The sequence below is a fragment of the Lepisosteus oculatus genome, chromosome 1, assembly GCF_040954835.1.
Source record: "Lepisosteus oculatus isolate fLepOcu1 chromosome 1, fLepOcu1.hap2, whole genome shotgun sequence".
In the NCBI taxonomy this organism is placed as follows: domain Eukaryota; kingdom Metazoa; phylum Chordata; class Actinopteri; order Semionotiformes; family Lepisosteidae; genus Lepisosteus; species Lepisosteus oculatus.
Genome location: NC_090696.1, coordinates 65,802,710 through 65,830,630, shown reverse-complemented (window position 1 = coordinate 65,830,630; position 27,921 = coordinate 65,802,710). Strand labels below are relative to the sequence as shown.

Here is a 27,921-nt window from a genome sequence, read left to right as displayed (position 1 = left end):
TTCCACTGACTGAGCACCATATCAGCTGTGAAGCATGCATTGCCAGCATATGTTTTTTTTATTTTGAAATGGTATTTTAAAGGGTCATATTGTTAAGTCACTTCAGGGATTCATCTGCAAGTGCAATGCCAGCATGATCTGTTTGTGCTCTTCTTTATGTTCTTTATCTAGATTTCAATGAATGTAAAAAAAGTTTTGAAATATTCCGATCGGATGTTAAAATAGGATGACCTATCCTTACCTTGAATGTATGATTTTCTAATATGATTTGACAAAGTCCTTTGCCATTTAAGCATCTGCACGGTTGCAAACAAGTACGTATACCTCTGACAATAATAATAACGCGCTATATATCAAAGTTGTAAACAATGTAGAATAGTAGTTATGTAATTACAACACTAAAACCAAATTCTTAGGAATGTAGTCATTTTAGAGTTGATTTTATTCTACATGCAGTTTCAGCTTTCAACCTAGGGATGTCATTGTGTTCGAATAAATCATTTGTAAAAATGTAGCATCAAATTATATCACACCATAAGTAATGCATGAAGTAGGCTTATACAATGTTTTAAAATACTTTATTTAATTTGATTCTTTAGGTAACGAGGTGTTGAGCTTTCTGATTAGTAATTCTCTTGATTGCTTTATGTTTTCAAAGAATGTTATGAAATTAGCATTAGCCAATTTTGCTTCAAGCACAATTATTACGAAAGATAGTTGGGTGCTCTGACTTACTTTCAGCAACGGTGTTACCACTGAGACCTAAGGGATCTGACAGTTTCTCAAAAAGATTGTAGATCCGCCGTGTTTGTTGATAAACATGAGAATCTTTTCACGTGAGGCATTATCATACCGTATTTACGTGAATCACAGACAAATATGGGCTGCAAATGAGCGAGAAAGATGCATCAGTGATGTAGTGGCAAAGTGTTGAAGTTAACGGGTTGGAATTCTCTACATTTAGATAGATAGATAAGACTTTATTGATCCCGAAGGGAAATTGATGAAGAGTAACTGAATTAAATGATTTAATACCATGTCCCTATAGCCCACAACTCTCGTAAATGGAGTGCGAATATGTCCAAGCGTCCTTGACCAACAGTATTAACTGTATTAACTATATGAGTGTACCAAACAATACTGTCCACTACACGCCTGATTACCAGTTTAAAATGTGTTTTTAAACATATGTTTTATTGTTTCTATACAAGCCATGAACTAAAAACTGTCGTGTTTTCAAGTTCTCACAGGACAAAGGATAAGTGGAGACGAGATAGCGAAACAAGCGTCTGCTTTTATTATCCTATCGAAACCCCACAAAACCACAATGAGCATTTGCCACGAGCATTCTCCGAATCCTTGTAAGATCGGTGTTGCAAGGCCACCATGCCGACGCGCCCCCTCCGTTTCACCTGACTCCCCGTGATTTTGTTTTGCAGGTTCCTGGCTCGCTCTCTCATCAGGATGTCGGGCAGCACTCCTTCCCTGAACAGGCTGGAGCAGAGGGCGACCGAGGCCGACCAGCTCATCGAATACCTGAAGCAGCAGGTCCAGCTGCTCAAGGAGAAAGCTAGTAAGAAATGAGCTCCAGCTGTTGGCCGAGGAGCGAAGCAGCTTTGTGAAGCTTTGTGATTGCACCTTAACTTCAGGACGCCACCGTAGTTCAAGATTTAGAGTAGAACTTTGATGTGAACAGTTGTTGTTTTTTTTTTAATGGAAGCTGTCTTCTCTAATGTCACAACCAGTGAAAATAACGTATGTTTAGTTCACTGTTTTTAAACACTGACTGGTTTGAGACCAAAACTAAATGTTTTTTTTTACATATATGTGATATTTTAACTTGTATTAATATGTAGAAATGTGAGGTCATTTTACTCTGTTGTCAACATGATCAATGTTTTCTTAATGTTTCATATTTGAAAACGGTTATAACATCACTTTATTAACCCTTTACAATTTCTTGCATTAGGAATTGTCTTTTTGCATACCCCAGCTTGCTCTCCATGAGACACACAGACATAACTTAGGTTGCAAGTCATGAGCTGTGGAAAAATCCTGCTTTTGTGGTATAGCTCAGGAGGCCTTTGCATAAAAGCACTACAGAGACGCCTGTTTTATAAAGTCCAGAAAGTGCTTCTTACCTTTTTTGCTTTTAGATGTTTGAATCATAAAACATTTACCCAAAGACAACTACAAAATATTAAAATTGCTTTAGAGAATGTGGATGCCCCCACTCTTTAATTTTGCTACTGCTACTACCTGCTACTCCATAATTTCTCCCTGATTTATTCATTTTATACACAATGGACCCAACAATTATCCAATTGCACAATCAGTGATTATAGGTGAGACATGCTATTGGAAACTGTATCGCAAATCTTTAAAGTCGTGCTTTAGCGACCTCTAGTGGCAGGTTTCCGGTAATGACACTCCTTTCATAGGACATCCTGCTATACTGCAACAACGGGATCGCATTTTAATGGGGGAACATATAGAGGAATGTAAGAGATCATCATGGCTTATTGATCTATTTTTAATCCAGTCTTGCAGGCCTCAATCCGGGAGGAGAAGAAACTTCGAGTGGAAAATGCGAAGTTAAAGAAAGATATTGAGGATCTGAAAAAACAACTGCTAGAAAAAGAAAAAAGGAAAGGAGGTAAATGCCCTGTATTCCTTAATCTGGTTTTTGTTTCATAGAGTGTCTTTTCATTTTGTTTTTTGTACGCGTGTTAACCTAAGGACATTTTACAACAATGGCATAGAAATTACAACCAAGCATCAAGTTTGAACAAAAATATATTTTGCTTGGCTCTAAAAGTACAGGAGACAGATTAAAATACTTAATATTTCCACAAATTATACACTTGCCTATGGAATGTTTAAATAAGAGAAGTGAGATGTGTGAGCTTGAAGTAAGCAAATTAAACCATAAATGCCCAGTCCTGAATGCACAATAGTGTAACTGGAATACTGAAACAAACGTTCCACATATGCCATAAAAAGCAACTTTTTATTAAACATTTAATCACTACAAAGCAAAATTGATCGTCTGCCTTCTAATAAAAAATATAATGTTTTCCTGCTCCTGACAGCGCGTGGTGTTTTTTTGAAAAGTTGGGGTCCCTACTAGACACTTTTTCATTTTGTGCTCAGATAATTAAACTTAATTTCATGGAGAGACCATATGCCAGCAGTCTGTCTCATGACTGAGGTATGAAATTCAGTACAGCACCTAAAAATTAATGTACAAATGACCTGATTACACACTCTGATAAGATATCAGTAACATCAGCTGAAGAATTGTATGATAGTTAGGTTACTTTTCAGTACTGTATTACAGAAAAGCATGTAAGCCTAGTTCCTTCTAATGTGGTTCACTTTTTCATGCAGGTAAAGCAGAGCACCTCTGGAAATTTACTATCAACAACCTCAGATTATCAAATACGAAACAGTGTTGATCTGGGCAATCGTGGAGAATGTTACATTTAAGATTCTGAATATCTGCAGAAGCAAAATTTAAGATGCATATATAGAACTGAAGGTCTTAGTCTTGCTATCATAGGTAAAAATTCAAATTAGGATGATTTAAAAAAAAAGCATATATAATATTTTAAACTAAAGACACAAAGTAATTCAAATGGAGTTTATTATTATTACTACTATTTTTTGAGCAGTGAGCATTATTATTTTTTTAAGCAATAATAGTATATGTATTATTATTGTTGTTATTATTATTATTGAGCTGTGATTTTTCAAATCGTTACACGGCGGGCAGCAAGTATTTCTTTACACCTAACTGTGGTCTTTATTTAAATTTGGAATTTCTCTATATTTGTTCTAGTTAATCTGGCATTTTCAATGGATATAATGTAAAGTGCACTGGGAGAATTGCAGAAGTCATCTTCCTTAATGTTCCCTTCAAGGGTCTTTTGTATTTTGATAGACTGCAAGTTCCGCAATACCTTACAGGAGAATTTATGCCCCCCTGAGTAAGTCATTATTGTGTTTAAAGCCAAGATGACCTTGGGCGTCTAACGCCCACTCTACTCCTGTGTCACAGACAATTGTACACTGCCACTTTGGGAATACTGGTTACAGGTTTTTTTTTTAAACAGGAAACGTACAGAGTTCCTAAAGAGGGAAATAAAGACTGCTCTTGTCATCATTCCATTTTAATGAAAACATGAAGAGGCATTTTGACTTTAAGTCAGGACACCCAGTGCCACATGTAGATTCGACAGTTTTCTTGACTTGTTTCCTTGTTGCCAGAAAAACAAAAATTCAGAACTGTTGGTTGAGTTTGTAATATTAGCATAAAGACAAGACACTTGGCTTTAAAATTTATGGTTTAATCTTGTCCTTTTTTAAAGAACTTCTAATAAGATAGTTTCACTGTTCATATGCAGTTGTACTTTCACACTGTGGCAGCATGTTAAAATTAATGTCCTTCTCGGTTTCATGAACAGAAAGATAAAGCTATTTAGGTCAACACCAATTGAGGCACTTGGGAAACATCCAGAAAGCTGTACTGTTAAACTCCTATTAACTGTTATTAAAGTAATTACACTTAGCATTATGCCAAGTTGTGGATGGAAGTTAGCTCTTCACCACCAGCCACAAATGTGCAGTTTTTGCCTTAGGGGGTTTGTTTTGCTCATTAAGTAGTTTTTGACACCGCGGCCTCTGTGAGCACATTTTCGGTCATTGTTGTCATTGTTGAATTTAAACTGAGAATTAGTCCACTCATCTTTTAAAATTTGCATTTCTTAATTGCACTTTGAGGTTTTGAGAAGGTACATATGGGGAAATGTGGATAAAATGGAAAATCATTGAACATGTATGCAAGTTCTGCATAATTTATTCAAAATCTTATGTGGGTATTAAAAGAAAACTCTTTAATTTCTAAAACTAGTGTTTTCTAGAAAGTCTATAAAGTAGAAAATATAGAGCATATGTATGTAAGAATGTGTTGTAAGTTTTCGTACATTTTTCTGTTTTTTGGATTAATATGAAGTAACCCAGAAAATATTATTGTCTGTAACATCAGGTGCACATTGTTCTTCAGTTGCCTGCAGTTAAGATACATTTGTTCAGTGAGCATGCCAGGCAGTGTTGTAATTGTGAGAAAACCTGTTTTTATGTGGAATATTAACATGAAACTATTCTGAAAGCCTCCTACCGCAGTAGCAGGATAAATAGCAGAGAGAAGCCAGTAATAATGGTAGTGCAATCTTTTTTTTTCTCATGACTTTATTCAAATTGATTTTATATTGCATCGCTAAAATATAAAGGTAATAGCCACCGCTAAGAATGAAAGTAAGTGGTACAGATGATAGAATTCAGTTTGGGTAGACAAAATTGAAAGTCAAAGTCTTTTGTAACATTACAGCAGCATCTTGCTCATTAAATTAAGAAAATGTCTGAAAGCAAAATCCTGTTCACTAATGTCATTGTAAACATTAACAAGACAAAGTGGTGATAGAACGTTTTTTTTTTAATTATAGCTAGACAATTTCAATGGGAAACCTTTTTGTTTGTTTTGTTTTATTCTTGAACTATTTAAGTCTGGGGGCTGTGGTATTATTCTAGAGGTATATTGACCTTCTTTTTATGTTCTCTTTCATTCATGTGCATTATGGGGCTATTCTTCCCATTGCATCAATCAAAAGCAGTGTGCTGCCTTATCTGTTTGAATTATACCATTAAGACAATTGAAAGGTACGTGACAACAGAGCAGCTGCTGAAGCCCGGTATGGGAATCCTTTGGTGCCTGTAATTATCTTGGATTTTATAGATCTAAATGTGGATTGTTCTTTTTATGTAAAAGTTAGCACTGGGGGAATTTTCAGAGAATTGATTTCTGAGTTATGTGGCTAATAAAAGTTCATTTTAATAATAGGATGGGTAAACAACTTTTTTTTAGAGGGGAAACGAGTTCAAGTTCAAGAGGCAAAGGTCTTTTTTGTGAACAGAAACAAATGAATCGGGTTAATCGACATTCCTGCTTTTCTTGCTTTCCCATAGGTGCAATTTCCCCCCAGACAGGAAGAGCCACCAAATGAGGGAATCTGTAGCTTTTTATTTTCTTTCATTTCTCATTTATACGGTCTTTTTTCATTTGCCTGATTTTGACAAAGTTGTTTTCTTTTTAGTATTTCGGGATTTATGAAACAGATTTTCATGGAAATTGACATTTTTTCAATGGTTTTAGCACAGGGTGCCAGGCCTTTGCTCCTCTTGCTTTTTGTGTGCACTGTAACGTTTTAACCGTTTTGAATCTCCAGTCAAACAGGTGCCAATGCCCGCTGCAGATGCCTGCGTCCAGTCGTCTTCCCAGCCTCCTGTAGTGGCGGCTGCCAAGCCCGACACCTCCACTGCCCCTGCCCCAGCAGGCAGTAAACAGACCCCTCAGAAGGGCAACGGAGAGAAAACCAAGAAGGAGAAGCCAGAAAAGAGGGGTAATGACCGTGCCAATGAACAAGGAGAAAACAACAATATAATACTAATGATCATTACTATTAATTGATAATGTAGATGGTCATCATGTTCCTGGGTGATTACCGGTGCTTCCGTGTTAAAGTTTGGATTGTGTTTTGAACTTACAATTTGAAAATACAATTATGTGCAGAATGCCTCAATTTGGGTTAGACCGCTCACAAAGAGTTCCACATTTTTAATTTGACTGCATCCTTACCAGTTTGTAGCCTAATCCTGTCAGTGCTGAGCTCGATCAGTATGGTGCTTGGACAGTACTGTGGTGAGTGAACTCCAAGGAAAACCAGGTTGCTGTGGTTTAGGATGTTGGTGGATCCTTCTCTGTGGAGTGTCCAATCCAGTGCCTCAGTGTGGTGACTGTGGACGGTGTACTGTAGAAATTGTTAACCTTTTTATAAACCATTAAACTAAAGTTTAGGTTATGTGAGTACTTGGTCATTACAGATCCCATGGCACTGCTAGTTCAGGTTCCCTGGGTGGGGTTTGTTTGTTAGCTTTGTTAATCCCAGTTAAATAAAACTTGGGGTTTGGACAGTGTGGCTCATCTAAACTGCCCCAATAATCCAGTTTCTCACTCTTTCACATCCAGTAATCATTATTTAGGTGCATATTGTGCATTTTAAAAACCACAGGGAAACGATTTTTCCAAAATTCAGGTAACAAATTGGGAATCAAAATGAAGCGACAGGTAGCTCTTTTGAAATGGAATGTGAAAGCCATCTGATTTCGCGGTCACAGCCATGGTTGGAGTGAAATGGAGCTCCAGATGTGAGGAATCTCACACTTGGGTTAAAATTATTTTTTTATTTGAGCAGAAAAAAAAACCTTGAAAAAGCTTGACAGACTGTATATGTTGCCATGGGGCCATTCTCCTCAAATGCTTGACGCGTGTGGCTGTTTCAACAGTCGTATGTGATAGACCATCGTTGTCCAGAGTTGTTTGTTGTGTCGAGCAATGTTCTTTTTGCCTTCCTGCAGGAGAGAAGAAAGAGAAGACTCCAACAGCAGCGGCTGAGGAGTCCAGGCCAGTGGACGTCTCTCGCCTGGACTTGCGAGTTGGCAGGATTGTGACGGCTAAGAAGCACCCCGATGCCGACTCACTGTACGTGGAGGAGGTAGACGTGGGAGAAGCTGCCCCCAGGACTGTGGTCAGCGGCCTGGTGAAGCACGTGCCCTTAGAGCAGGTAAAACACTGCCAAGATGCCAACCAGGGAATTCTGGGACACATCCAGACTTTCATTACATGATGGAAGACATCTTGACATAAGTTAATGGGACTTTTTTGTGTTAAAAAATGCAGATACAATCCAGTTCTTATTAATATTAGCTACAATGATCAACCCATTAGGGGGTAGGTAAAGTTAGCTTTTATACAATTATTGTTTATGACAGTGGTCTATTAAATGAACAGCTAGTCACAGTCATCATTTTCTACCTTAATATTTACTGCATATCTTGCAAGTTTCTCACTTGCTGATGTGATTACTGGTAGAAATCAAATGTTTTTTATCTGAAAAACTTGCAGGATTATGCAAAGAATAATCAGTGGCAGAGATGAATCATTGACATCTACTATTTTCAAGTGCTGTTAAACACATTATTGATTGTTTTTAATATTCGGTCCTTATGAATGCTTGTGCCACTTTTCTTCCTGTATAGTTTCTTAGTTGGAGTTAGCCCTATTATGGATGACATGACAGCTCTGAATGTAATGAACGTTCTTCAGAGAAGCTCGGTTCTAAAGAGAAGTGATATACTTACATTTGGATTTGGTATACTGATCCACTAAAATATCAAAGGTGATTGTCTTTTAATACTATACTGGGCAGTGATACTAGTAATTATCATTGCAGTGTTACGGCTATAAAAAAATCAGATGTTAATCACAGCTTTGATTATACCCAAGCTCATAAAATCACTCTAAGATTGTTTTAACATGAAATCGCAACTGGAGAATAGTAGTGCCCTGCAAAGCTCTGTGCTCTTATATAATGTCTTTAATTATTTTTTAGAATTCTCATACAAATTAAGATCACTACTAGAATACATACTGTATATAATTCATACTAAATATTTTTTCACAGGGATGTGTAGGAAAATGTATGTTATTGTGAACCGTCCTTAACATTAAATTGTTTTAAAAACATGCTTTTGAAGGAGAGACTATATGCATTAATCAGTATTCCCATTTGTTTGTTTTTTAAATTATTGTTAGGTCAGCAAAAGCTTAAGAAATCTAAAATGTATGTCTGCAGTTCTTTCTTTAGATGCCAGGTATATTTACCACTAAGCAGTATAAGAAAAACAGTGAAAGGCTACCATACATGGGATGATGTTTTTTAAGTTTGTACAAAACGTTTGTAGTTGTAGTTCTCTATTCAAGTAACGGAATCTACAGTATCTGCGGTAGGTTTTAGTGGCATCATCTAACACTAAAGCTATTTGTATTTGAACTCTGGATTAATTAAATTTACCAAAATAATTAATATTTCTTCTAATTGCCTGTCCACTTGCTTAAATGGAAATGATGGTTTATATTGGAATAATATATTGCCCACAAAGCCAGCATTTTCTCCTATAGTTAACGTTTGCTTTTAGGTTTTGTGTTCATACCCAACGTTTAATGTTTTATGGGTTGTGTTTAGTACTGTTGGAAAATTAATGAAAATAATAAGAAACATTTGGTATTTGGAGATATTTCTTGCCAAATGTTTAAAACCACCAGATATGTTGCTATCAATGGCAAAAGAACACTCAGAAAAAAATAATTTATTCACCGATTCTCTATGAAAATCATATTTGGTCTCTAACATAAATTAGAGTGAGTGAAACTCAGCCTGTTGTTGAGCATAGCTTTAATTGCTCTCAAAACTTTTTAATTGCAAAAAGATTATGTACTCATTGAAATCTGTACTTTCTGGACAAAAGTCTCAGCTTAGAAAACATCTTTTAAGTATTTCCCCTAGCAGTTGCCTGATGAAGTTTTTTTTTTCCTGCCTTAAACATAAGTTCTAAAATATTTGTTCCATGTGTGAATCCAGACAGGCGTCCAGACTATATTTCTTATCACATGAACTCTGTCTAACATATCGTAATAAAATAAAAAGTTCATGTTAAAGCAATTGCATCACTTCAAGGGGTTTATTCCTAGAGGGTGAAGTGTTTAGCTTCAAGTGAAACTGATCAGTTTAGGAATATGGTGGCAAAGTGGTCTCTTCTGCTTATCACTTTCCAATCCATTGGAGGGCAAAGTCACCATCCCAATAATTTCCAGGACTTAAATGGGATCACTTGAGTAGGATGTGCAGCTACTGAATTCCCAAGTGGATAGACTCATGGTGCTTCCTCTTTGAAATCAATACAACCCCCCCCCCCTTCCCCTCTCCTGAAATGTAACAGCCTGATGTCAAGGCTGTTTACTTACTAACTAAGCCTCCCTGGGAGCCACAAGTTACGGGGGTCTGGCAGATCCCCCACGATCCTACAGGCCACCCCTTCTGCATTTTGTAGCAGATCAGGGAAGACCACACTGGGAGAAGACTGCGGTCTTTTTTCAGATGCATTGATATTCTCCCGGGAGCTGCTATCCCACAAACCACGGGTGTTCAAAATCTGTGCCTGTCGACTTGGACCACGCAGTGCACACAGTTTTGTAATGGTGGTTAGAAGATGGTTTCTGGGGCACAAACAAAGAAATAAGCAGGAGTCTGTCCACACCACTGCAGCTTTGCAAAAAAAAAAAGAGTAGAAAAGTGTTTCTACCCATACAGGGGAGGCCTTTTGAATACAGTAGTTTGCTGAAGACTGTTAAGAAGCACACCCTGTGCTTGGCACTACTGGCACCACAATCTGTGTTTGGCATCTGTATGTATTTTTTTCATGCTTTACGTAAAAAATAAAGTAAAATAATTTTAGATTGTTTTCATAAAGTAACATGCAAACTCAGTTGACTGCTCTTTGACTTGGATCTTCTAAAACCAGCTATTATTTTAATAATACATTCTATGTATAAGAGCTCCTCATAAAAACTGCGGAAGTTAAAAAAAAATCTAATGTCATAAAACTAGGGCAGAGAAAAAATATAAATTAAAATTTACAGGAAAAAGACAAGCCCACAGTAAGAGATCCACGAAGCTCCACAGTTATGGAATTACACAGTAGATGGCTCTATTGCCCATTGTGTGGAGCCTGGTCACAGGTTTGAATAAGAACTGAATCAGCAGATCTTACATCAAGTGTTGGACTGCACTCAAGCAATAACTTGTTAAATTGTCCTGGAGCTAGAGCATACCATTCTTTATACTTCAGCAGAACCTTAAAATCCATTCTAAATTTCAAAGGGAGCCAAAGTAATTTACGCTGGACAGGAGATTTATGCTGTGGTAGTTTTAGTTAGCACATGAGCCACAGAATTCTGGACACAATAAAACATATTTATTAACTTAGTCAATAATCCAGTAAGTTGTTAGAATGATTTAATCACGATGAAAAAGAAAGTGAGTATAACCCCACTCTCGGTTACACAATTTACTGTAGCTTGAGAGTCTACTTTTAAATGTTTCATTTGCAAGTAAATGAAATGTGAATGTCATCACCATGATTATGAAAACCAAGACCATGGTAGTAAATAAGCAGGGAACATAGAGTGCCCTGCAAAGTTTACATTTTGTTGCCATCTGGCATCCAGTCGTGACACCTCCAAATTAAAAAAGCTAACAAATTAAGTGTAAAAAATGCAGATCAGTTTTTAAAGAAAAGTTGATGATGCATCAACCTCAAATTCAGGAGCAGTCCAATAAATTGAAGAGTCACAAAATTGGAGTAATGGTCTCTGTGTATAATCAGAGTTGTTTAACTTCCAAGTAGCACCCGTCTCTGCATGTTTCCTCAGATATTAATTTATAAGCTACAACTCGCGTAGTGATGTGACAAATCAACCATGAAAACCAAGGAGATTTTAAAACGAGTGAGGGATGAAGTGGTAAAGAGGCACAGATCAGGAGAAGGTAATGTATTCCTTGAAGTATGATGAAGTAAGTACACCAGCCCTCCGCTATCTTGATCAGGTTGCTCTCCAAAACTGAGCAGAAGGGCAAGCAGGAAACTTGATTAGGGTTGCCAATGTGACTTGGACTGATCTGTATAATTCCATCTCTGAAATGGGAATTGTACATATATCCCAGTACCCCACACAAACAAGTGTGGCCTAGGACAAGAAAGTAGACATGACAGAAATAGACTCCATTTTCAAATGGTTTGCTATTAGCCAAAAAGGCTAACGTAAAACAAATGTAGTAAAATGTCACAGTTGTCAATATCAAAAGCCACTGGCTTTAATGGCTTGATGAGTTTTTGAGAATGGGGCTGATAGTAGATCAATGAAGTAGAAAATTTCACTTCAAGGCCTCATTGATGAGGTTAGATAACAAATTTTAGTTAGTTTAAGGTAAATTGTCAGTGGGTCTGGTCTATTAAGATGGCCATTTCCAATGACTGTAGGCTAGAATGGTCCACGGCACAAGAAATAACCATAACCAGTGCCATTCATAGACCTAGTTATCTTTAGCTGACATGGTGAGTACAACCAAGCGGCTCAATTTACCTAAGAAATCAGCAGTAGCCTACCAATCAGGAGAATAAACGTATATAGAAATTGGAAGAAAGTAGAATATTTAAAGTAGTTAGACTAAGGCGTGTTGATAGTTCAAACTTGGAAACTTGGCAGTTTTCGGGCAATTGTGGATAGAGTCTTTTAACAAATGCCTTCAGATCTATAGGCTGCAGCAGCAACCACAACAGCTGGTTGTGTCTATTGGCCTTCTCGAGACTTTGTTCTTGCAGCATGAAGGCCAAATTTACCAGCAGAGGTTGAACTCGACATAAAACTGGTTACAAATGAAAGGAGGTCAATCAGACCCTCTAACTGACTTGGTTTGAGATCCCTTAAAATTTGAAACCATGCACTCAAAGGATGTAAAGGACCCACATTTAAATCAGCATCTACACAATGAATGACTGATAAAACACCAGCGTGGTTAGGCACTTGTGACCAAAACCAAATATTTACCTTGTTCGACAGCAAAAAAATATGTTCAGTAGGTGCTGAGTTTCACTTGGAAAAACAATGTATTTAATGATGGTTTATTATAGAAACTATTGTGTAGTTCTTTATGAAAGAAGGCTTTGAATTGGAGTTGTAGGATGTTGATCCTTTATGAAAATTGTGCATACAGAAAATAGTGGTGATGATATGACAGAATAGCACTAATGTTGAAGTGAGACGTGTAATTATAGACAAAGCTGAAGCTGTGTTGATAATTGGTACAAAATTCCCAGGCCACAGTGATCATGTAACTCAGAAACAAAAGAAGCGAGACATCCAAAACATAGTATATTTGTTCCCCCGACATAATTAAAAGTGACTCATATCTCCAGTCAAATAATGTAGCACCATGTTGTACACAATCATGTTTTTGTTCCAGTGTTTGATACGCCATGGTATAGACTCAAAGAAAGCATAAACATGAAAGGAAATAATTTTACGACCAAACAAATTCTGCTGCTGTTCTTTTCTCCCCAAAAAAGTATATCATCATTACTTGTGTGCTCTTCTTTTATTCTTTGAATTAATCAATCAAGAAGCTCTTTGGTTTTTATAGTTTTTTTAATAGGTTTCAGATTTGACTGCTCAAAACATGTCCTAGGAAAAGGAACACTAAACTTTACCAAATTAAAATGTGCTTGTTCTTTCTGTTCTTTTTTCAAGTACACCTGTTTGGATAAAAAATAAGATAGGGATTCAGAATATAACCACTGTATATGCAGTTAACTTTGAAAATGGTGATTGACAGAAAAGAGAGTGGCTGTTGTATCCTGGCACATTTTCTGTTAGTTTTAAAAATATGGAACTAAAATCTGAAGAAAACATTTGGGATTCTTTGAAAAAGAAATGTGGGGATTTTTTTCTTTTTAGCTGAAAATACAATTCGGGTTCCTTTTCAAAATCCCACAAAAGGAACAACAAAAAAAAAACGGAAAAAGAAAAGGCCAGGGAACAAAAAATAATTTCAACTGTTTAATTTTCACGTCGCTGCGGCGGCAGCCTGGAACGTTTGCACCGAATCGCTCCGTGCCCGCTGGCTTATTTATAGCGCCGCTGGCCAGCGGCGGTTTGCGAAATTGGGGCCTGCAGTGACCCCCCGCAGCACGGAAAGGAAACCGCGCGTGTTTTTTTGCCTCTCGGATGGGAGGACGAACGGGAGAATCATGGGTTCCGCTCCCCGTAATGACAATATTCGGTCTGCCGCACGGAGGGCTGTCTGGCCTTTCCCTTTCATAACGGTCCTGCGGCGAGACTGCGGCCCGAGGGCACAGGAACCAGGGCAGCAACCGCTGCTTTGATTTCTCTATTTATTTTCTTTTTCCTTTATTGGAGGCCATGCAGTATCTCGGAGAGTCAACGTGGCATGGCGGCCTGCCAGAGAGCCAGCACTCCCTTTCCAGTGAGCGAAGGGAAATGGCAGGGGAGAGTGTGCTGCGCGGGGGGCTCGTAGCCCACCTCGCCCCCCGAAGCCGTTTTATTGCGCCTGAGATGTATGAAGCTACGAACAATGCTTGCCTGTTCATAAAATATAGCTCTGTCTTGACAAGCTCAGGTTCCCTTTGTGCCGAAAATAAGTGTTTTCAGGCCTCATTTCCCATGCGTGAGGTTTAATGTTAAGTGTGTTGGATTTAAAAACCGTAGATGATTTGGCATAATTACAGCATTCATGCTTAGCTAGACCCCCACTTAGTCCTTAAGTCAGCAGATGTGACCTGTTGCATTAAGAAAAAGACAGCAGATGCACTGCATTGCCGAGTCTTCTAACAAAATATAAGCTAAAGCTAAAACTTCCAGGATTTTGGAGGTGTAGTTTAGCCCAGAAATTGCTGTTTACCAGCAATTACCAGTAAAAATATTAAAATATAGTACATTTTATGCCAAATAAAGGGTTTATACTACTATAAGAACAGTTAATCTCTTTTGTTTATGGATTAGAATGCCTGGTTATTTTTTTTGACAAATTATGCTTGACACATATGGTGGCAATCTCACTGTTGGCATTTTCAGCCTTTTTCCGTAAACCTCATAATGGTAAATTAAAATATTTTTTAATTTATGTAGAGACATACTAATAATGCACAACATCATTGGCTTCTGCAAATGTGTAGCTGTTACAAAAGCAGTATTTTTTTCTAATTAATTTACAAACTATCTGCAATCCACAGGCTTCTCCCATTAAAGCAAAGGAATTGATGCTCAGATTTTATTTACTTGGTAAACTTGTTTTTAATACTTAAATACTTATTTCCAGGCAATGGGAATATGATTTTTGTGATAGAATGATCGACGCATTTTTACTTCTATCATTTTTACTTCTATCTATCTCATGTATCCTTGTCTTGCATATAAAGTATAGATACAATAAGATCACTTTATTAGCCATATACAGTTTCTTGCATTAGGAATTCATCTTTCTGCATACCCCAACTTGATTTCCAAGAGATACACAGACAAGGCGATAAACTTGGGGTCAGAGCATAGGGTCAGCCATTGTACAGCGCTCCTGGAGCAGTTGGGGTTAAGGGCCTTGCTCAGGGGCCCAATAGAGTAGGATTGCCCTGCTGGCTGCGGGATTTTAACCGGCAACCTTCCAGCCACAGTCGCAGATCCTTAGCCACAGTGCCACCGCGAGTTTTATTGTTAAAAAATATCAAGAACAAAATTTCGTGAGCTAAAGAGCAATGTTAGATTTGTGTTAATAAAGGTTTAAGAAATATTCTGAAAAATGGTCAGTTTGCTCTATGTGATTTTCTGAAGAATTTTAGCAAGCCATCAGTAGTTTCATAGCACCAGTAGTGCCTGTTAAGTTATTGTCAGAGCTAATAGTTGCACATTAGTGACGAAAATGTGGATAATTTATCATTCCACAAAACCTGTTGATGGTAGATTGGTCGTTAATAGCAGATCTATCAAACCCTTATTAATGTACTTTAATTTAAGGGCAATTGAGCTACTTCTCAGCATTTACAGAATATCATACAGTCAAGCATTTGGGATTTAGAATATACTGTTACTAGTGCGGGGACATCCAGATCTGCCTGAGAGGTTTTACAAAAGCAGAGCAGAACTTTGCACCAGAGGCTTTGCAAGGCCAAAATTGACAGTTCTTACTTGCCAAAGAACCCCGTCGGCCTGAAATGAACCCAGCGTTTTCACCAGTATCGGGTTCCACAGCAGAACCAGAAAATCTTCTCTGGTAAACCACTGGAGTTGTTTATGAAGGTTGGAAATATTGTGTTACCAACACGACGTCAGCTGATCAGTAGAGATACCATTGCATGTAGTCACTGGTCCCGAAGGATTTTGAAATCCAAATGTTAAATGGTGCGTGTGGAAAATGAATTTACAAGGATGAAGGATGTGAAGGATGTAACACAGCTTGGACTTTGCCCAGATCATGTCAAAAGTTCTTCCTACTTTTAACATCCCACAGACCACCCATGAATCTACCCCTCCAGCAGGAGCATTTCATGCCTTTTCATACACTTGTCTAAACGCCAGTCACACAGCACCTCAGAATAAGCTGTTTTATCTGGTTTATGTTATTGCTGAAGGGATTACAGAGCAAGCGAAGCTGTACCATACAGCTGCCTATGGTGTTAATGTGTGCTGGAGCAGTATTATGATAATGATGCAAGAAACATTTATACGCCTCTTTATAGACGGATAATTGTGACACTGCGGAGTGGGAGGAACCACGGTGAGCACCGGTTAAAAGTCAACGCCCCGAGCGAGGGAACAGAAGCACTGGTGTGAGGTTAGCAGGGACCAAAAATAATACAAAAAGAGTGGGGAAAAATAAACAAAAAGGCAAAAAGAAAGTGTACCGCTGTGCCTCATGAGCTCCAGGCTGGGCTTACACTATTTAACAGGGTCCGGCCTGGGAAAAAAAGAACCGCCAGCACAGTGGCAACCAGACTTGTCTCACCCTATTTAGTGGCGTCCAGTCGGGTTGATCCAGGCGCGCAAGGCGAGAACAAAACAAGAACTTAGCGTGTAAAAAAAAAAAAACTGTGCGCGTGCCTGCCCCGGTGAAAGTGTGTGATGGGACAGGCAAAAAGAAGAAAAAACCTTACACGGGTGTAAGCTCCCCCCTTCCGGGGGTGGCCCTGCTCGTCCCGTCAGGGGGTGTCCAGTGTGCCTTTATAGGACCTGCCCAGCTGTGGCCCTTCGTCTAGAAGCCGGGACAGCTGGGACTCCAAAGGCGAGGCTCCGCCCTTCTACCAGGGCTCCGCCTCCACACTGGACACGCCCCTGCGTAATGCCACATAATCTTACTTCTTTGTAGATATTTTTGGTATCCATGGTTTTATAGGTGCTTTTATTGTCTTTTCATGTATTTCACACTCTATAATTATCCATTTAAGGCATGGTTACACAATTTTATGCCCGTTTTATTCTTTACCGATGGAAGGACCCAATACAGTTCTCAAATCTGGGTTTCATGTTTTGGAGCATATATCTGGTGCCTGAAGTTAAGAAACCTTTTGCCGTTTCTTGAACTGATGCAGTTTTGTGAGGGGTTAAACAAAAATGTCTAAACAACTAATGGAGAGTTTTGTCCCAATTTTGATTTTTAACTTTTGAGAGTTCTAAGTAGTCTGTGTCTAGTCCATTGTTTGAGTGCATTCTTATTACTAAATATAGATTTCAATTGAAGAGATTATGAAACAGACATTTTTTTTCCCCTTGGCACATAAAACACAAGCCAATGACTTGTCTTACCCTTTTAAGTTGAAAACTGGCATTTCAGTTTTAATTTGCACTGTATAGTTTAAATGTCTAATGTCATTCAGATTGTTTAGTGTAACTGGTGGAGTAGGGAATCTGGTTGGGACTTGTTAGTAAATGTTAGTAAATCAAGTTTTACTAATGTTAGTAAATTTACTAACATATTTACTAAATATGAGGCAATAAGGTGAAAGCTAAAAAGGAAAGTCAGACAAAATTCAAGACTGGACTGACACCAAGCAGATAACATTTACTGTAGATAAGAGTCCAGTGCAGGACAAAATGAGCTTTAGATGGTGGAAATAGGAGCTAAAAGAAATAATTAGTGAAAAAGACTGAGATGTCTGTGGTGACATGTTCGACAACGTCAGCCTGTTAGATTTCTTCAGAACCAGCACTCTAGCACAAACCAGAGAGTAGAAGTGAAAGCTTGCAGGGCTGTGTACTTAGAACTGAGATCAGGAGACAAAAGTTTTTCTTCTGCAAAAGGTTGTGGGAATGTAGAACAAGCTCCCCAGTACTAGCCAGTTACTATCAATAAAGAGTGCTAGATGGGCCAAATGACCTTCTCATTTGTAACCTTTCCTATAAATAAAACCCAGCATACATCAGAAAGTTAAAGCCTTTACAAATCATATTTACAAAATCAGACATTTTCTTTAGGGGGGCGGGGGGAGTGATGGCTGTGAAAACATCTTTTCATACCAGCAGTACAAAAAATAAAATTGGCCAGAGAAGCACTGCTTTGTAGCACATAGTTGGAAATAACTTTTCTGGGTCATCTGTCTTTGATAAGCATGTTTGGACAATAATAGTTGTTGTGAAAACTAGAACTGTACTTATGATTTCACCAGACGACAGCAGTTACAAATGTTCAGCATTTTCCCTTTTTTTGAGATGCCACCCAAGAGTTTATCAACAGTTTAATAGTTTTACAATCAGGCGGTCCGCAAGCGCTCATTGCTAGTAAGCATGTGTTCTGCCTAAGCTCTCCCACTACTCCTACAGACATTCTTATGGATGTGGCTGTCCAGCTGTTGTGCTGGGCAAGTTTCCCATGGTAATAGGAGAGTTTTGAAGGGCGTTAAAAAAGAGCGATGTCTATCCATTCCTTGATGTTTGAGCTAGTATTATTGAACTTATCTTTTATGTCTTTGACCTTATGTGTTTTTTTAATTAATTTCGGTTTATATTGCCTTATGGAATGTTGATTGTTCCCTCCATATACGTTCAGCAATACTTTTGTTGGAGAGGGCTAAATATAAACAACTTTTTTTTTTTTACCTTTCTGATAGATGCAAAACCGAATGGCTGTCCTCCTGTGCAATCTGAAGCCGGCGAAGATGAGAGGGGTTTTGTCCCAAGCCATGGTGATGTGTGCTAGCTCACCAGACAAAGTGGAAATCCTTGACCCACCCAGTGGAGCTGCTCCAGGGGACAGAATCACCTTTGATAGCTTCCCCGGTTTGTACCCTTTTCATTTGACACTTTATATCGTGTGATCCTTAATCGTATTCAAGCACAATGTCCGTATTTGCCCCACCTTTTCTTCTCAGTTCTTCCAAAAATCCACCTTGCTCAAAAATAAGGATTACGAGTATTTAGCTTTCCTCTGCACTTTTTTTGGATGTCATGGCGTTGGATGTGAATAAACTCCTGATTCTACTAGGAAAACTTGTTAGTTCTGTCCTGTACGTAACATTGGCTATAAACGGAATTGGTATATTGCAAATATTTGCCCCATGCAAGGTGATCGCACTCTGCACTGTGGATGATTTCAGAGATCCCTGCCCTTTACTAGCATGTAACTTGTGTGATGGACCCCCTGAAAGCATGATTTGCTGGGACATTTTAAGTAGAGATTTTGTCAAGCGTAGACTAACCAAGAACATAATTTAGCACATGGAGTGTTCATACACAAATTCTGTTTTGTGTTTACAATCTGTCGCTGAAGTAGCACCCTCTTCATACGCGTGTTCCTTTGCACAAACAGGCTGACGGACATTCCTTCAGAAAAATCTTAGAGTACTAAAGCTGAAATTGATTAGTCTCTGAGGCCCAGATCACACTCTGAAGTCTTACAAATGTACTTGCATAATATATTGCGGCTTTCAGATTGTGGAAAATTCCTTGACAGAGGGCTGGAATAGAAACCAAAGCACAAATGAGGGCAAGGTAGCAAGGTCTTGGAATATTATACTTTGATCTTAAAAACACATATATATCCATGCAGTTTTTCATGTAAGGTTTCCTACACATATTTTCATGATTTAAACAATTACAGTTGAGTTGTCATGAGTTAATTGAAACCATAACGTGGGCTAGAATGGACCTTGGGCCTGCGCTTATTTTTTGTATATGGTTGATTTTCAGTTTCCAGCTCTGAGAAGAGGGTGATGCATTTTACAATGCGGATATTTTATGTGCTTTGTTATTTCTGTGATGTGAAGCCCTGTGTTCTCTGACTAAGAAAAGCCCGCCCACCCGTTGTTGCATTTGGACATTTGTGCAGTGCTGCTTAGGAAATCCCAGTGGGCTGTTAAAGCTGCAATATCTAGATTGTATGGCTCGAGGTGTGCTCTGGCCAAGAAACGTGCACTTGTTGATCCTCCCAGGAACCCAAGCAATTTGACAAACCCTGTAGCTAACTTTGTAATATGATTGGCTTAGGAGTGGAGTTTGGAGGACAGTGTCAGTGTGAAAATATAAAGCTTTGTTCATTGTTCCTAGCTTTCCCAAAACATGGGATTTCTGATGACATCAGAGGTTGAAGTCCCTTCTTGTTTTTAAAAAGCATCTACAGTACGTTTTTCCTTCGCTGATTTTGCGAGCCCTACCAGAAGATGTTTGTTTTCAAAGGGATCTCTAGCCAAAACAATTTTACAACTTCTGCTCCATTGAAGCCATTTTCAGATTGGCCACGGAAGCATGGAAAAACTGTCTCATTTCCAGCTGTTCTTTGAACTGCTTGATCATAAAACTCGGTTATGACTGTGTATTCTCTCAACAGGATGTTTACAGCAAGGCTCAGGAGAGACTCGGGACTTTTTGTATTCAGTTGACTTTTTCTAATTCTACAGATCTGGAGCGAGGAAGTTGATGCAAAATACAAATACTTTGAAGTAAAAATAACCTGAGAGAGATATGAAAGCATGACATTTTTTTTGCTGTGGTACCAAACTCTGCCTTACTTGAAGGTACCAACACATGTCACGTTACTAAACCTGGTCTTCCAAGCTGGACTACAGCCCAGTCATGGCACAGTATTTTTCAGGATGTCCCAAAAATAAGATTGCTGGAAAAACTGGCATGGATCAACTAAAGATTGCCAAACTCAGTGAGATGGGTTAGGATGATGATCGACGAAATATGAATCTAAGGGCTCCTTTACCTCTTGTGAAGACACCGAAATGCCTGTTCTGGTCCTGATGAGAATGGCATTCAACACTGAAACGTGGTGTTGCCTAAATATATGCGTGTATTAATTATCCTCATCTTTCAGAGAAGTGATTGTTCTGCATTTCTTTTTTAAAGGCGAGCCCGACAAGGAGCTGAACCCCAAGAAGAAAGTGTGGGAGCAGGTTCAGCCGGACTTGCGCACCGATGGTCAGTGTGTGGCGGTGTACAAGGGAGCTCCTTTTGAAGTCAAAGGCAAAGGAGTCTGCAAAGCTCAGACCATGAGCAACAGTGGGATCAAATAAAGCCTGGAGCTCGGGTCCCGACTTGAAAAGAGAAAAACACTGACGGTCATGTAGAAGGAGTGCAGTCTGGTCAGTGATGGACGAATGTAGCACAATAAAGGCTTTGAAACGGATCATCAGTGATGGTTTTCATTTCTTAATCGAACCGTTTTAATCTAAACCTGCAACAGGTGACAGTGTGGGGTTGTGGTTAGGGCTCTGTACTAGAAGGGTGTGGGTTCAAGTCCTAGATATGCACGGCTGATGTGCCCTTAAGCAAGGTCATTCACTCACAAAGATCAAGTAAAATACCCGGCTGTGTAAATGGAAGACAAATGTAAGTCACTAGGGATGAAAGCAGCAGCCAAAGAAATACGTAATTATTAAAAATTATTCTTGACATTTTGTTGTGCTGCTTTGATGAGCAGAAAGAAATGTAAATACAATACTTGCACATCTGCGAACGACCCCATGAGATGGGATTTCCTATGGTTATGTTTGACAGCTGTTCAAGGTTCTCGATGAATTCCAGTTGTTTTCTAAACAAATCTGGTATGTCTTTGGGAAAATCCTGTATGGTAGCTGTAATAGAGAGATTTGAGATGTATTTCCTTCTTTGAAACCTGGTTTGAGGAGGCGTTTTTGTAAATTAAAGTCAGAGCCATAATTTTCCCCTTTGTTCATATAATTTTTTGAGTGCGTCTTGACTGTAATGCTGTGCTCATAAAGTTACCAGTGAAAAGGTTCAACCGTATAAGAGAAATTGTAATCCTCTTGCTCTGTTGCTCTGGGAAGCATTTTATCAAATCAGATTGTCTAGAGCAAAAGACTCTGGGCCGGGAGGAGGCCATATCCTGCTTGCACCTTATTAATTTCTGGCTACATTATTTTTCACTTGCTTAAGTTTGTTTTGCTCCTAAGCAACCTCTTGAACTTGAGTTTAAAATTACTTTCCCAGCTACTTTATAATTCGCTTTGGCCCTTTGGTTTAATTTCACCCTAGGAATTAATGTGTTCATCTTTAAATGTTTAATTGCATCAGTAGTAATGACGTAACTGCAGAAAGTCTGCAACATGGTTAAGAGCTCTTACAGAGTGGATTTAAAATGCTGCCAAATCCTGCTGTGTTCTTCCTTCAGTATTTATACTTTTAGAAATCTTGTGTGCAATGTAATGCACCTTGTATTGATATACACTTAGTATGATCTAACCCATACACTCCTGTTTGTTCTAATTTGAAATGGGAAGTGTTGCTTTTTAAGTAACTTTCTAAAATATTAATACTAATAATATGGAAAATTCGAATTTTACCTAAACATTTTTCATGTCAAAATGAAATTGATCAATACAAAAAAAATCACCACAGCATTTTAAAATATGAATATTCAGCCAGGTTTATTTGTAAGCCAAGGACAACACCTAGGTTTGTATCAAGAATTGAGTTAACATTCGTATGTTGAGTTTAAGTACTTTTCCAAGCCAAACCAGCATACCACATTTATTGACAGGGAACAGTTGGAAGTAAATTTCAGTCTAATGAGAAACATGCCTGGATACTTGGGCTGGATTACTCCCCCAACCCGCATACTCAGAAGGAAAGTGAATATCAGATATGTGGAGAAATGTTCTGTGATGTCAGGATAGCTTGAAACTAAATTGACTTAAAAAACACAATCGGATCACGCGTTTAGCAATATACAGAAGGAGATATCTTTAAATGTGGATTCTTTAGACCGCAAGGTTTCATTGCTTGAAAGTGGTGCTCACAGCGTTCCATTTATGGTGATGAGTAGTGATAGGAAAAAGTCCTTCTAGGGTGTCATTTTTAATTTAAGGTTGGCTTTGATAAAGAGGTTGGAATGATGTTTACCAATTTAAGATGGGCATACCTGACTGATTTATTGCAAGTTGCCTTTCCCTTTGAATGGCGTGTTAACTTAACTAGTTTTGTTATACTTGGATACATCAAGACTCAAATCCCACACCTCATTATTCATTTCTCACTTTCAGTAAGGACTGGTTGTTAATGTACCTTTTTCTGGCACCACGAATTCTTGATTCTGACCGCAAGCAATCGCTGTGTCAGGGTTTAGGGAAACTAAAAACTTAAAAGGGAGTTCTCTGTGTTTGTTTTGCCCTGAGAGTTTGGCCAGTTTCTCCAAAATCGGTCTTCTTTCTTCCTGGAGCCAGCCCATAGAGTTGTCCACAAAGTGATGCCTGCTCTCCACGGAGTCCAGCAGAGTCCTTAGGGTACCAGAAGCCTGTTGTAAGTGCTCCTCCTCTTGGACTCCAGCTTTCTGCAGCGCATCCCGGTGGGTGATGAGTAATAAACCATGATTCTTCCAATCTGATCCGAAAAGATCCTACAATAACAACAGAGGCTTAGCTGCAACACGAATTTGATTCGTTTTGTTTTTTCCCCCGATTCTAACAGCCACCTCCAAGCAGGAACCTGCTCTCCTATTACCTGGTTCACACTGAACCAGGTCTCTACATCTCATTTAGACAGATTGACACATTGTATGCTACATCTGGCCTTTAAAGTCAGACACAGTTCCAAGAAATTTTAAATATCAAAGTACTAAAGAAATGATATCCCTTGCAATTCAAGGATCAATGCCACTTGTGTGCTATATGAAAATCACAAGTAAAGTTTTGGTGATTTAAAAACATGTAAAATGAAAATATTACATCTGCATCTCTGATCTCCAGATTCAGTTGTAGATTCATGTTCATAAATCATCACATACAAAAATCCCAAATTTGAAAAAGCACACAAGAATGTAATATCTTAAATCTCCAGATACAGGTGATCCAAGTTAGAATCTTCAGTGCATCTTGGGAAAAATGACATTGGAGGCATTTAAATCTAGATTTGTCAGTGTGCCCAAAGGTAGGCCTTATTAGACTGCTATTTTGTTCTATTTAACAACATATGTCCAAAATGTTATAAATAAGACCAGGAAATGTTGGGATCATGGATGTGCAGTAAACTATGACAGTTGAAATAGCTGTCCCTCTTTGGGGTTAAATTCTCCAGTAATTACAGGGAGATTTCAGATCTTTCAAATTGCTTGAATATCTGTTAAATACCAGCTACCCTGGACATAAGCCAAATTGCAATGTTACAAAACGCAATCAGATACATGTAGAAATACCAACATATCCCATAAAGCTTACACATCTAGAGCTCTCCGAGTTCTGGAGAAAAGTGAAAAGTGCTTAAAATATATTTTCCAGGTGAGGTTTTTTGGAAAGAGTGAAGTTAGTGAAGACTAGCCAGAATATGGATAACTATGTCACTAAAATCTGACAAAGGACTGTGGAATCTGTTTCTTATTATCTTCTCCCAGATAGTAAACACCTTTCTGTTTTATTGTTACTCCAAATGTGAGATGTACAAGGTTTTCATTAACAATCTAAGAATTTGAACAATTTCTGCATACCTGAACCTTTCAATGTCATTTGATGTTCAGAGACAGAAAATGGAAAAAAGTGGTTTTGTGAGAGTTTAAAACATATTTAATGATAGGCATCATAAAATCTGCTCAGTTTGGGGCTTGCTTTCTGAAATCTTTTGAAAATGTTTTTCTGTAGAGTTATTAAATTAGTTTAAGTCAAAAGTGGCAACATATGTTGATAGGAAGTTTCTGAGGCATTGCAATTGATTGTGCATTTCCAAGGGTTACATTTTTAAATTAAACACAGAAAATTATTGTTTCTTTAAATACGATGTTTGACTTGTATTCAGTATTTTATTGAATATATATATAAACATGTATTAGAATATACTAGCTAGACTATGCAAGTGACCAGACCAGAGGCAGTATGAATTATGTTTATCTCATCTGACCCCCAGCCTTGAAAGATGGTTGCAATTAGCTGTTATCTTGAAGTTATGGGTTTCTAAAATTATAGGTTTAATACTTTGTCATAAACATGTCATTTCTGGCGAACAGTTTTTTCTTCTGAAGAATTTTACTTACAAGCAGAGAGCAGGTCACTTTTTCTTCAAACGTCCTTGCAATATATTCTCACAGACCTCACACATTGATATACAGTAGTAAGTTCAGAAAGAAGTACACCATCCCAGTCTGATAAACATGCACATTAGTAAAGTAGCCACCATATTTTCTGCTGAGATGAACTTTCTTCCTTCCCAAGCCTCTGATACACTACAAGGTCATATGGTAGCATGTTCAGTCCACACAGTTCAAATAGTACCTCTTTCTTCATTCAAAATAATGGTAAAACTGTGGTAAAACGCAGAGATGTCCCAAAGCATGATGCCAACTGATGGGAGCCAAGACAAAGCATGGTAAAAATGTGGAAAAGGTACAAAATTACTCTGCAGATTTACTGTGGTAAAAATATAGGGGAGCTAACAGTATACTCAGCAACATAAATCCTTAAGTGAGTATGTATATAAAGGGGCTGGGGCTCAAAAATAGTGTTTTCTATTTTTTTTTTTAAACGCAGTCTCTAAATTTTCTTTATAGTTTTCAGATCTTTCAGTCCAATAACTGTCACGTCCATTATGTCCATTTCATCAAGCTTTGGCAAAAGGTCCAAGCCAGACAGACAGCTCTTCTAAGGACCAAAAGCCAGTATTAAAAGCCTTTTATCTGGAAAATGTCTACATAGTGTTGCGGTCCTTTGTTGGAGTGTTATGTTTTTTTCTAAATGCTTTCTCCTCTTTTCCCAGGTGTTGCCAATTAATTAAGTAGATGAGGTGGGAGCATTTAAAAGGGGAAGCTGAGACTACAAACAGGGGGGCCTGAGAGATCGGATATGGGGAACAGAGATGGTTGAGCGGTGTGTGGTTTTTGGGATGGGGTAAGACGTGCTGTGTGTTTCTTTTTGTTTTCTGGTTTTCTTCTGGTTCCCTGGATTCGGGATGATAATACTGTAGCACATACGGCCGCCTTTGCAGGTTGTTCGAGCCGGTCCTTCCCGCCCTTCCCTGTGAATAGCAGGGACCACAGCCGTCGAGCTGACGGGAGACTTCCCTTTAGCTCAACTGGCTGGGTGCCTGTTGAGTGATGCCGGAGGTCCGGGTTAGAGTCCCCAGCGGTGGGGGGCCGACCTGTGGTGGCAGCGGCGAGGGCGCTCCACGTGAACCCGGGAGCGCTACTTCGTTGTCAGGAGCGGGATGGGATAGCCCTTCGCCGAGGACGGCGGATTAAGCAGGGGAGAGTGTAACGCATACGACCAACATTGCAGGTTGTTCGAGCCGGCTTACCAGCGCGGTGACGTCACCACCCTTCCCTGTGAATAGCAGGGACCACAGCCGTCGGGCGAACAGGAGATTTCCCTTTAGCTCAACTGGCTGGGTCCCTGTTGAGTGACGCCGGAGGCCCGGGTTCGAGTCCCCAGTGGTGGGTGGCCGACCTGAGGCAGCAGTGGCGAGGGCGTATACCCACGTGAACCCGAGAGCTACTATACAGTTAGTTTGTTTTCCCAGGAGAATCCGATCTCTCAGGTGTTCTTTTTATGTTAGGGCTTTTGGTCAAACCCTAGACATATTTTTAAGGTCGTAACAATAGCACTTACGTCTTAATGTTAGACATTTAAAAACCTGTCATGATGAAGTGAATGCAAATTAAAAAACAGGCACATTACTTAAACTGCTGAGACAACAACATGATGTCTTACGTTATGTTATTCAGAGCTCTCACAAAAGAAAATGTAGATATATGTTATATGTAATTAATACCAATGCAGCTTAGAAGCTTACAGCTTAGGCAATTACAACCAGCCTATAGGACTGGGATGGTAATGTAATATTGCTGTCTTAATGGAAAAGCCACTATCCTGTGCATTAAACCTCAGGTAAACACAAATTGCTGACTGTTGGCAAAATAAATCTTAGATTCCTTAAACGGTGGACTCATTTGCAGTACTTTTTGTAGCATACATAGAAAAATGGTTTACATTTTTTTTAAACCTGGAAGTAATCAAGTAGTATTAAGACAATATTAAAGTGGGTTGTTTGCAAGTTGCATAACCAGGAGCTTTTTTCCAGATGGCATTTTTGACTGTCCTTCAGAATAACCTTGCCAGCTTTTGTACAAGAACTGTATTGAAGGAACCGGACAGAGCTAATCAATAAAGGAAGATATTTAATTGATTTACTTGTGAAATATTCTTGAGCATGATCCGTTTGAGAATCTTGCCCAGCAATCTCAATCAATTTCTCCATAGATATGGACCTAGGTATACGAACAAGAGGTTTCTGCAAGCCCTTCTCCTGTGGTTTCTACTGAATTGTGAAAAAGCTTCGATCCACGCTGGATCTTTAACCCTTGCTCTGTAAGTGGTAGTAGCAACGTGTAGTAATCCAATTCATGCCATGTCATGTTGTTGGGAGGAGGCTCTCCTTACCTCAGCCAACTGGAGAAACTGACAGTCCTCCTCGCACAGTGGGACGTCGGCCCTGACCACAAGCAGCAACACATGTACTCCGTCACGCAGTTTCAGCCGGAGAGCGTCCCGGACAGCTTGTTTCACTTCCTGCCGGCTCAGGAGACTGTTGGGGTAGGCTGGGGTATCCAGCACCCTGAGGCGCAAGGCCGTCTCTCTGCCCTGGCGCCGCATGAAGCTGTGGAAGGTCCTGCAACACAGCTGGCAGCCCTGGGTCACGGGGCCCAAGGAGAGCCGGCTCTCAAACTCGTGGCTCCCCAGGAGTGTGTTTCCTGTCGCACTCTTCCCACATTGAGGTCTCCCCAGCAGGAGGACTGTGAGGGTCAGCGCATCTAAATCCGCCATCTTCATCAAGACATCTGAGAATTGACCACTAATCTTGCACTGTTATACATGCAGTATGCCTATTGATCCAAAATACAGAAATATACATTGACGTGAGTATCATTCTTGCTTCATTTGTACATAAACTTAATTACACAAGTAAAA

The 27,921-nt window shown here is 39.0% G+C and overlaps 2 protein-coding genes and 1 long non-coding RNA gene across 6 annotated transcripts in view; 2 read left to right on the top strand and 1 right to left on the bottom strand.

Moving 5' to 3' along the window:
• aimp1a (aminoacyl tRNA synthetase complex interacting multifunctional protein 1a) overlaps positions 1-21,143 on the top strand; it is a 30,004-nt gene extending 8,861 nt beyond the window's left edge. For all 4 annotated transcript variants that reach the window (XM_015345961.2, XM_069191463.1, XM_006629903.3 and 1 more), the window contains exons 2-7: positions 1,440-1,573; positions 2,543-2,656; positions 6,285-6,458; positions 7,474-7,679; positions 18,625-18,793; positions 20,864-21,143. In XM_015345961.2, coding sequence (XP_015201447.2) covers positions 1,440-1,573; positions 2,543-2,656; positions 6,285-6,458; positions 7,474-7,679; positions 18,625-18,793; positions 20,864-21,030 — 964 coding nt within the window. In that variant the 3' untranslated portion in view covers positions 21,031-21,143. The remainder of the gene's footprint in view (positions 1-1,439; positions 1,574-2,542; positions 2,657-6,284; positions 6,459-7,473; positions 7,680-18,624; positions 18,794-20,863) is intronic.
• A 1,234-nt stretch (positions 21,144-22,377) lies between these two features.
• LOC102691277 (GTPase IMAP family member GIMD1) lies at positions 22,378-27,783 on the bottom strand. The gene is made up of 2 exons (XM_006630015.3): positions 27,394-27,783; positions 22,378-23,372 (listed from the first exon to the last, which is right to left on the bottom strand). Exons 1-2 carry the CDS (start codon positions 27,781-27,783, stop codon positions 23,016-23,018), a joined length of 747 nt encoding a protein of 248 aa, XP_006630078.3. The 3' UTR covers positions 22,378-23,015.
• The window catches only part of LOC107077143 (uncharacterized), a 54,250-nt gene continuing 54,111 nt past the window's right edge, over positions 27,783-27,921 (top strand). The window contains exon 1 of the long non-coding RNA XR_001478249.1: positions 27,783-27,869. This is a non-coding gene — a long non-coding RNA (uncharacterized lncRNA). The remainder of the gene's footprint in view (positions 27,870-27,921) is intronic.